This window comes from Tachysurus vachellii, chromosome 22 (assembly GCF_030014155.1).
Source record: "Tachysurus vachellii isolate PV-2020 chromosome 22, HZAU_Pvac_v1, whole genome shotgun sequence".
Classification (NCBI taxonomy): Eukaryota; Metazoa; Chordata; class Actinopteri; order Siluriformes; family Bagridae; genus Tachysurus; species Tachysurus vachellii.
In genome coordinates, this window is record NC_083481.1 from 6,196,239 (window position 1) to 6,207,389 (window position 11,151).

General features: G+C 36.6%; 1 protein-coding gene across 1 annotated transcript; it reads right to left on the reverse strand.

Annotated features, from left to right (window-relative positions):
- Nucleotides 1–2,156: 2,156 nt before the first annotated feature.
- Nucleotides 2,157–10,899, reverse strand: nicn1 (nicolin 1). The gene is made up of 7 exons (XM_060858056.1): nucleotides 10,712–10,899; nucleotides 9,251–9,386; nucleotides 6,728–6,910; nucleotides 4,643–4,756; nucleotides 4,393–4,461; nucleotides 3,937–4,041; nucleotides 2,157–3,018 (listed from the first exon to the last, which is right to left on the reverse strand). Exons 2-7 carry the CDS (start codon nucleotides 9,374–9,376, stop codon nucleotides 2,977–2,979), a joined length of 639 nt encoding a protein of 212 aa, XP_060714039.1. The 5' UTR covers nucleotides 9,377–9,386; nucleotides 10,712–10,899; the 3' UTR covers nucleotides 2,157–2,976.
- Between the last annotated feature and the right edge of the window lie 252 nt (nucleotides 10,900–11,151).

The window sequence follows — 11,151 nt, forward strand, 5'->3', positions numbered from 1 at the left end:
AAAAGTCCATTGTTTTACAGATAACGTGTATCGTACGTGACCTGTGTCTCGCTCATTTCCTTCTAGCAAGGAGACGTTTTCCTAACGCGCCATTACTCTGAGGGCTGAAGTCACTGTAGTATAGCTCAGGTTCAATTAACAATCCCATTAATAGCCAAGCTAAAATTCAAACATTTCACTAAAGCACAAACTTCCTAAAACGTGCTCTTGCTTGGCGGATTGATGGTGAGCGCTACAGTGCAGCACTTCTATCGAGCCTTTGAACAGCCTGATGCTTGGCCTTTGTTTTGGCCTCACTTCAGATGAAAGCATCTGCTAAAGGAATAAACGCAACGCTAAGCTGCAGTAAAAGACCTTTTAAGAACAAGTGTGGATTCTGATGTGAAAGCTGAGGCATAATTGTGTGGATCTCGCTTGATATGATATTTTCTGATCAATAGGTGTTTCACCTCAAGGTAAAGCCATCTGATTCACAGATGTTCCATACTTTGATGTGTATTATTTAATAAATCAAATATATTGCCATATTGCTGGAATTATAAGAGGAATAAAGCACTCAGAGACGTGTTGTTATTGAAATGCTTCATGTTGAGCCACAAACCACCATTGTTTATTTTACTATAACAGCATTTTTAAATGTTTTCTGTATCATGCAACCCTGTGTGCTATTCCTCTTATTAATGTTCTGATTTATTCTATTATTGCCAGAAAGTGTCATACAAACTTAAATGCACTTTTTTTTTTACAATATTAGTAACCTGATAATAATCTGATATCTAGATATCTTGTATATTTATAATCACACCCTTCAGTGTCACCCATATCCTCTCAAGTGTCCTCTCAAGGTTTCTTCCTTTACCGTCTAAGGGAGTTTTTTCTTGCCACTGCTGCCTGAGTCATCTCAGACTTGCTCATTGGGGATAAATACATACACATTGTGATCTAAGTATATCTAATATTAATCTAGAATTTTGTATTCTATTATTCTTTATATTAACCTTTTGTTCTATGTTTATGTTCTGTGAAGCCGCTTTGAGACGATGTCAATTGTAAAAAGCGCTATAGAAATAAACTTGAATTGAAATGAATAGCTTAATATTTCAAATTGACTTCTATTTATAGATACTGATACCACTGGAAAAGTAAGAAGGTAGTTGTGTTTTGTGTAAATAATGGAGCAGATCATGTTTACATGATGCAGTAATGAAAACTGACAGTAATTTAAAATAAACTGCATGGAGAAATGGTGAATAATGTTGGGGGGGGGGAGTATGGCACTTACACTGTTATGAAAGAAAAGAAATTCCCTAAAAGCAAGCATCTACTGCCATCTTGTGGAATCACTTTGTGCACATGAGTGCTGCGTAATGAATAGTTTCATATAGATTTTTAATTCCGTGGCATGTGTCTTGGTTTGTTTCTAAAAGACTAATTTGATTCCACTGTATTATACAGTCATATAAAAGTCTTTCTATTTGGCCAAAACCACTGGGGCTGAAACTACTTTCAGGGAACATTTAACAGTCAGACAGTCAAAAGTAGGTTTGTATTTCACCACTTGAATATTCCCCATTGCATAATCATGCAAATACATTGCCATAGATTTTAGCCTAGTTTATCCACGCTCATAAATATTTAACCAGGTGCCAATAAGGAAGCATTAAGTCGTCCGTCCTCTCGCTGGCTGCTGGGGGATTTTGGAGTGGATCTGATCATGTTTGGCTACTAAAACTGCATATGAGATCACATCTCTGATGTAAGAGAAGGGCAGATGGACGTCGAATGCCGAATACTGATTTCCAATAAACTTGCTGGGTTTTAATTAACGCATTTCATTAACGTTTAAAAATAGACAGAGATCTCGGGAGATAATAGGACTGAAATATAGAGTTGATTGTCTTCCTTCGGCTTTTATTATTAGCTGATTACGTATGCAGTGTGAAGCACCTTAGAATAGGATTAAATGAAGCAGAGATGAAGAGATTAATAAAAATGTTGACACTGCTTTCATAACAGAAAGGAGAAAAGAGTAGCTGATACAAGCTTTTAATAATAATTAATACATGTTTTAATAATTAAATGAAATTGAGTATTTGAATTAAAATGTTGATTCTGGGCCATATGACCTGTTGTTCCATAAAAACGATGAAATAATGTTTTGATTTATTTACTTGTATTTCTTATACAGCGTTTATTTATTACTATCTATGGTTTTACTTTTGTTTGCTTTGGTGTACTCCATATTAAATGGTTTATATTTTGACATTGCATTTATATATTTCATCTTAATAATACATACAGACAACTTCTCAGTACTTAAGTGTCCAAATCGCATTTGTAGATTTTTTTTTTTGCTGTACAAAATAAATAATTTCTGAACCATTTAAATAACTTGTTACTATAAGACAATCACTCAAGGGGAGCAAAATGATCCTTAACAAGCTTCTCCAGCATTTTTAAGAATCTGTAGTACATTTTTTTTCTATTTATTGTCCTGAATATCTTGCATGAGCTGTGTCTCAAATGCAACACACTTTTTGTAACCTAAGAAGTTCCCTGTATGTAGTATCCTCTAAATACCCAAATAATGCACTAAAACCACAAAAGTGGCCACTATGCTTTATGTCACACTTTAAATGTAAACAATCATTTTTAAAAATCAAATCCAGACATTTTGTATTTTTATATTGCTGCTCTTGCTCTTTAATTTAACTCTTTAAGGGCTAATATGGTAGTGTTTAAAACCTGAGCGCAGACAGGCTTCAGTGGTATGAAATACAGCATCTTATCTCAACCAATCAATTACATTCAGCTCTAAATGGAAGTAGTTTGATTCTCGGTTTGAGATTTTAATCATTAGGCATAACACTGTGAAGTTCATAGTGTACAGTGCGATTTGAGACACAGCTAAGCATTGCCTAGTATGTAATAAGCCTGGGTCTACATCATTCCTGTAGAACTGTTGGTCACATCCTGTTATGTATATGAAAGCAGGTTGACGTCATAGCAGCCATCAACCTGGAAATGGAGATAAGAAACAAATTAAAAAGTTACTCGGTTTAGAAGAAAAAGAAAACAAAAATCTAATACGATGAAAACTTGCACATTGTTGGATTGCCACATAAATACACTATATGGTCAAAAGTGTGTGGACAAATGACCATAACACTCATATGTGCTGTTTAAACATCCCTGTTCAGATATAATCCTGTTTGCTTTAATTATATTCTCCAGTCTTTTAGACGACTTTAACAGGATATTGAAATGTGGCTATGTGCATTGTGCTCATTCAGTGACAACAAGAGTACATTAGTGAGGTCAAACAACGTTCCAGTTCATCCCAAAGGTGTTCAGCAGAGTTGAGGTGAGGGATCAGTACCAGCCACTTGATTTGTCCACATCAGCTTTGTCTTTATGGACCTCATTTTGTACCTTGTCATGCTGGAACATGACAGTGTTTAGGCCCCTTAGTTCCCTTGAAGGGGTAAATTGTAATGCTACAGGATACAAAGATGGCCATATTGTGTATTTTAGACACACTTTCCAATGCAGAGAAGTGTTTAGCATTGTAGAAACACAAGAAAATGTGCTGTTTGATAATCAAGACTTTCATGTGGTACTGATGCTGCAGAATTATTCCCTAAAACCTCAGAGGTTACAATTATATATTTTTCTTTGTCGTATTTTAACATGTATTAGCTTTATATTAATGTGGAACATCTGCCATACAAGTCCATATGAATGAGTGGTTACAACTGTCAAAGAAAATCACCATTATCCACACCTTCTGACCAATCGGATTCAAGAATTCAATAAAAGTCTATATGTATATAATTTATCACTTCTGTTCATTATTATTTGTTGTCTGCGGTCAGTCTTTGAGTTTGATTAGACAGTTTAACACTCATCGCTTATTGAAGCAGAACTGGGTCTTACGTCAAAGCGGCCGATGGAGGCGGAGGTCTGGCTTGACTGCATGATCTCCGTGAGAGCCCACATGTGCTGAATACTGGATGACACTGTGTCTGGATCAGGAAGCCCCTGATAAGACAAAGATTCGTCTACTTAACGACTCAGTAACTCTGTGACCCGGAACAATAAATCCAGTTAAAATAAATAAATAAATAAATGTGAGAATTTCAGTCATTCTATTAACATTAGCAAGGTGATAAGCGGCAGTAGAGGGCAATGGCACTTAAAACGTTAATCACGTTATAGAGGAGAGAGGCGACCGTAATGGAAACTCGTTACCGTGCTGATTGAAGAACAGTGAAAGTCCTTTACACTGTACACAAAGTGTACGTTAGACTTTTTTCTTCTTAAAGTAAGATGTTCAGATATGCAATTATCTAGTAATAAACAAGGCTCTTCCTGGAACACTGAATGACTTACTTTCAGATCGACAGGCTCCTCAGCGGGTGTGATGGTAGCTAACCAGGAAGGAACGTCTCTCTCTGACTCCTGGGAAAAGAAATGTTTATACAGTAATAGCACTGCTATGACAGGAGAGAATAGAATACAGTAGCTTTATTACAAAATCTCTAACTACACAAACATGAAGTGAAACACAATGTGTCATGATTTAACCAGTAATGAATGTAAAAACCTCATCCTGAGTAAAGGTTCTTTGTTTTATACTTACTTCATCTGCTGATGAGTATATTTTGATGTCCTGAATGTTGAAACTCAGCCAGACTGAAGAAGGCTGTCTCAGTATGAGCCGCACAGTAATAACTTTATCTGGCTCCGTCGTCATCTGTCAGCCGGCAGAACAGAAGCAGAGGCTTCGGTAAATACGATAGTGCAGAATTAATGTGACAGGTTTGAGACTTTCAAGGGCGAGTTCAGTCTTCTCAAACCTCCAGCATGCTGCCAGAGTGATGCAAAAAAAACGTGTTCAACATCAGACAAATAAGTAAACTACAAGCCATTGGAAAGTGGAAATTAAATCACAGCAGGGAAACAAGAGAACAGTTCAATTTGAGGTGTTATTTGCTTTTGAATGCGAGTCTTCTAAAGCAAAATAGAACTGATATTTGCAGCCCATGAAAATGGAAGCGTGAGATTTCTTAAGCTGGCTTGACAACGTCTCCTCAAACAGGATTTTGTTTGCTTATTCATTCAGCTAGGATTGTTTCTGTGAGTTTGGTTTTTCTAAATGTCTCTGCAGGTTCAACCCTCAGAGTCCCTTTGATTGCAACCCAACAAAACAATTTGTTTACAATACAAAGAGCGTTAAATACGTTAAAACCCCAGAAACTCCTTAAGTATTATTCAATTAAAATCCATAGTCATAGCCGAGTCAGAAATTACAGTAAAACGTGTGCCGTGATGGGTCCAATGTATCCGATGTGTCCAATGCAAAAATGATCAAATGTGTCCTTGTAATTCTAAAAATATATTAGTTAGTCAGTGCCGTAATTATTGGCACCCTTAGTATTGGAATTCGGTCTCTGTGTCAACTTATTTCCACCCCTGAGAAGTTTCTACACACTCGGCTTAATTGAAAAAAAAATGAAAGAATTAGAAAGTAAGTATTTCAAGAAGTTTCACAAATTAAAACAAAGATTTGCTTAATAAATACATTTTGTATAGTATTTGTTATAGTACATTATCTATAGTCCTAGATGCCATTACTTCTGGAGCTGATTATTTATTAAATTCACCGTAGAATAAATTCTGTCACATAAAGAAGAAAGGTTCTAGGTATTAATGATGGTAAAACTAAAGCAGTGAACCATCTCTTCTCATCTCTTCATATTAGCATGGCGTTGTCCAGCCTTTGAAACAGGGAGGCTGAGCTCATTTAATTAAGAGGATAATTACTATAAAATAAAACCTCTGAGATCAAGGTCTGGGAAAACATGGTCCATAGAGATGTAAATGAGTCTGAGCGCTGAATAGTTGCCAGGATGCTAACAGTATCAAGAATATGTTGCCTTTCTCTTTCCTTCTTTCTGTCTGTCTTCCTTTCTTTCATTGTTTTTAATGTTTTGTTCGGGTCTGAAAGAAAAAGGCAACTTTTTGCATCTCTCGTGGTTTCTTAATCATAACACTCAAGTTGAACCTTTGTAGTGCTGAGCAATATCATAATATAATATGATCTCAATACTGTGATAAATCACTTTAGATTCTTCTGAGACATCTTGTTTTAAGTATTTTATTGAAGTATTACTATTTTATACTAAAAAAGTATAAAAGTAGAGAGACTTTGTTGATACATAGTGAAGATGGTACATGTAGAAATGGCTCCATATGGTATGATTCAAGTCCCAATGATAATTTTGCCATTGGCCGTATGTATGTGGGGTGTAAAGTAAATCTGTATCTATAACCATGATCAGAATCTGTATTTTTTTTTTATGTTGTTGGTTTTGCGGTTAAGCTTAAGTTTGAAACAAACTTCAGAACAAAATGTGTTTTCAGTATTTCAGAAACTGCTGATCTCTTGAGATTTTCATTTCGCAACAGCAAAACGGTGCGTAAAACCGACGTACAAATATCGACTGAGCCGCAGCTTTGTGGATCGAAACTTGAGAGAGAAGTGAAGAGAATCGCCAGGCTGGTTCATGTTGACAGACAGGCTATAATAACTAAAAAAGTCGCTCTTTACACCCGTGATGAGCAGAAAAGCATCGGAGACTGTGCAGTACATTGAACCTTGAGATGGATGGACTGCAACAAAAGACAACATGTACAACACCAAATGGTCAAATCTTAGGCTGACCTGTTGTCTGTAGATAGAAAAGTAGTCCTGTGATCCGCTTTCAGTGTGTGGATTAGACATCAGGCAGTAGTTTCTCACACACGTGAACCACTTAACAGGGCTCTCGTCACTCCCTTCCACATTCTTCAACACTCGCACGGTCAAATAGGCTGTGTAGAAGTTCTTGAAGGAGATTTCCTGAATCTAGCCCGAAGTACATAAAAGGCACGCTCGTTATTGAGATCACTGGAAATATGAGACACAACAAAACAGCCAGAATTTATTTACAGCAAAATTAGAAAACAACCTACAATTTCCTAAATTTTAAGGTCACTGCTTAGTTCTATTTAAAATAATCTAAACAGGAGTAAAAGAGCAGGTTTTGAAAGCATATTTCATGAGTTACATATAATTTGAAGCACAGAATAAAAAACTCCAATGAGATTTGTGCACTGATCAAAAAAACACTGAACTCTGATCAAAATTAGAGAACACTTTCATATACCTCCCAGTTGTTGGTGTTAATCTAGCACCTGTGTTAATTTCTTTAATTATCTGACAAACCCTATTTCACTGTTAGCCTAACATTCCATTTTTCACTGACATTTCGAGATGGTGAGCCGTTCTACAGTGACTGAAACCCTCCGGCAGCAGTTTGTCCAGATGAAGGCCAAAGACATGACCCTTTCAGCCATAGCAAGAGAAGTTGGTCGTTCCAAATCTGTGATTTCTAGAATATTGCATCTTTACAATGTCACAAACTCATTCATGTCCCAAAAGACGCCTGGTCATCCATGAAAGACAAATGCAAGAGATGACAGTATAATGCAGAGAATATCAATAGGCAATCGGTTCAACACTACAGCTGGGAATGTTCACCAGTTCAGCGCTGAACAGAGTAAGGATCTGTCTCGTCGTTCGGTGTGTCGACGTTTAAGAGAATTGGGACTAAGAGCCCTCTCTACAGTGACCGAAACTCTCAAAAGCAGAAAGAATGATTCTGCTTTTGATTATGTTTGTCATCAAACTGGGGAAAGACTGAAGCCAATGTGTGTAAAGGTGGAGGGGGACGTGTCATGGTTTGAGGGATGTTTTCTGATGCAGGAGTTGGGCCACTGATACAGCTATGGCAGAGTGAATGTAAATGTTTATCAGACCCTTCTTCAACATGTGTTTCCTTCCCTGCGTTTGTCACCCAATCAGCCAGCAGTTTTCATGCATGACAATGCCCACTGTCACACAGCAAAATTGGTAAAGCGGTTTGTTGAAGCTGAAAGCATTGAAATAATCAAACAGCCAGCCCAGAGTTCTGAACTAAACCCAATAGAAAACTTCTGGAAAATCCTTGGAGACAAAGTTATAGCCAGGAAACCCCCTATAGTCACTGAACTGTGGAAGGGACAAGAAGAAGAGTAGAGCAAAATCACACCAGAGCAGTGAGACACTAGAGACATCCTGTGGCTGCAGATGTGCTGAAGTCAATCAAACCAAAGGACTGTACACTTTCTACTAATTGTTGACTGTTGTAACTTTCAGTAATTATAGTTATAATCATTCTCTGTGCTACAGTCGTTGCTGCTCTCTAATTTTGATCATTGTGTTGTCAACAAAATAAAGGTTTATTGTTGAAGTGCCTTGGTTATTTTGTAAATATATATATAGCTTTTAAAGTCTGAAAGTGAGGTATATTTTTAGTTGCTTTTCAGTCCTAGTGAGCCACCATCACCATATGAGCCTGTATAATTAGACCTCAAATAAATCTGTGATTGATGACTGCATCCTAAAGCATGTTACACAGGACCACAGTCATTAATGCAGTTTTCTTCAAACAGAAGTCACTAGAACCATAATGTTGACCCCTTATAACTATATATTACTCGAGTCCTAATGCAGACTCACAAGAGGCTCTGAATTGGTAAATATTGTCAGAGACAGAAACATAACTACTTATTGAACTATTCATAAAGCAGTTAGTCTGTTATTAGGTACGAAAGCCTGTGAAACACCGAACTAATGTGCCGCACTGAAAAAATATATAAATTACATATTTTACTGCACGTTGATTAATCACATGTACAGCTACACAGAGAGAATTAGCAATTAAACTGCCTATTTAAACTAATAAGTACCTGTCTTACTTATTTCAGGATCCTGAATTTCTGACACAGGTGAGTTATAAAACATTTATGATTCTGGAAGTGAACATTATAGGCTATAGTGGCTGCAAAAGTCTACTTCCTCTTATAAAGCGAATAAACCATAATGCATAATTAAGATAATCATAAAAAATGCTCAGCCAAAAGAAACCAGGTGACCTGCTATGACTAAACACACCATCATTCCTTATAATGCAATGAGTCATCTGGAGGTAGGGTAGGAAAATGAGGAGGGTAAAAAACTCTGTGGTAACAGTAGCATATTGCATATCTCTAACTTTTTATTTTATATCCTGAACATTATTTACTTATTTTAACTTAATATTAATATAACTCAATATCGCTTAGCTGCTGGTCATTCACCAGCTCCATATGTGGAAGCGCTTACATTGACCGGCTCTGTAAATACAACGTCTGTTATATAAACACCGGGACGGACTGAATCAGACACCACATCGCCGAGCTGTAGAGCCACTGGGGATTTCACTACGCAGTCCACTGGATGGCCGCGCATGGTGCTGGAGCTGAAACATTACAAAACAATCAGGTTATTAATGATTTTCAAGCTCTGATGATTCAAATAAAAATCCTAAACTGTCTCACAGAAGTAAATTCCTTTTTTGTGACCACACAAAAGTAAATATAACTGCTGTTTGAAAATGTTGGGTTAGTTTTTCAACCACAGAATGAATTAATGAATGAAAAAATAGAATGAGCACATAAATGTTTTGGGAGTTTTTGGTATATTGAATGGCTTTCATATCAAATCAGAGTGTTTTTCATGAATATATGTGGCTTCAGAATGAAGCTACTGTACTTGGTAATGGGGTTATTCTGGATATTAGAGCTTAGATGTGCATACTGCGAAGGCAGGCCACTTTCACATGAGGACCCATATATATTTTTCTTCTAATGGCGTAACTGACGATGTCTTGACACAATGTTTAGGAAATGCTTGAAGAATGGGTTCAACTGAGGAAAAGAAGCATCGTTAAGAAGATGCGAGATTAATTCTCGGCATCGCCTTTGCCATGTGTGGATGTGAGTCTAGGGAGCAACATCGCTTTTGCTCTCTGGGTGGGACAGATGGGATGACTCTATCTCCTGGCAATCAGCGAGACGTTAAACAACTGTGGGTGCCTGTGACGTTATGCATGCAAAACAGGGTTGATACACGTTCCTCCGAGTGTGTTACGCTGCCCTGAGATGCAGCACAGAGAACAGCAGTGCAAAAAGATTCCAATATGTCTAATGTTATAATTCTCCTCACAATTTTAGTGGGCTGCGGACTTCATTTTTCTGACAATTTTATCCAAAAGTGACTGCAACATAGCAGTTAATGGTTTAGTGTCTCAAAATTAGCAGCTTGTTGGTGCTGGGATATGAATTCTGGTCAGTGGCCAGATAACTGTACCGTATTCCTACACACAGTATAGTGAGTAAACAACATATAAATTATAGATCAATATAATGATTCATAAAAAGAGATTACACGTGGAGGAAGAACTGTTATGTGAAGGTTACTAATCATAATTTCACTTATTTATTCATTGAAAATTTTATTCAAATAACTAGTATATTTTTGTAGTCTATAGAAAAACAAACGTAACTGCCTTTTTTGACCACTAGAGGTCACTAGTGGACATCTGAAGCTTCGAGAAACGACTCGTTTCAAAAACACTGAGGTTGTAATCCTTCATAAAGCTTTGTTTATTCATAACTACTGAATACAAACGGACACTACAATCCGGAAACACTGTCGAATCGATAATTAGCGTGCTAACTGATACATGTAGCTACAATTAGCCGTGCATGTCGCTAGTTCTACAGAAACTGCTAGCTGACTTACCTTTAGTGCGACTCTCTTGCGTTAAAGGGACCTAGTTAACATTTAAAAAGAGGGAGCTGTGGACTTCTAGAGCAAAACACTTCAATACAACTTCAATTTTATTTAAAATAGAAAGCTAAACAGAAAGCTAGCATGTTTTGTCAGAGCATCTTTCCAGGATACAGGTCCGTGCTACTTCCGTCACATGCAACCATGGAAACGCGTTTTCTTAAAGGGGCAGTGCAGAATTTCTATAGGGTAATCTCGGTTTAATCATATAGCATATATGTATATATATAAAGTATATAAAGTAAAGTATATATATAAATATATATATATATATATATATATATATATATATATATATATATATATATATATATATATATATATATTCTCCATTTTAAAGATGCAAGTGTGAGCCAAATGCATTGTTTATTGCCTGTGTTTATAATATTTTA

What these genes read in the sequence shown, in the direction of transcription:
- nicn1 (XM_060858056.1), bottom strand. Translation starts at nt 9,376, where the DNA reads ATGCGCGGCCATCCAGTGGACTGCGTAGTGAAATCCCCAGTGGCTCTA. An exon ending in TATTTACAGAGCCGGTCAAT is followed by an intron (nt 6,911 to 9,250) that starts GTAAGCGCTTCC and finishes ACTTCGGGCTAG; the next exon opens with ATTCAGGAAATCTCCTTCAA. An exon ending in TTTCTATCTACAGACAACAG is followed by an intron (nt 4,757 to 6,727) that starts GTCAGCCTAAGA and finishes GCCGGCTGACAG; the next exon opens with ATGACGACGGAGCCAGATAA.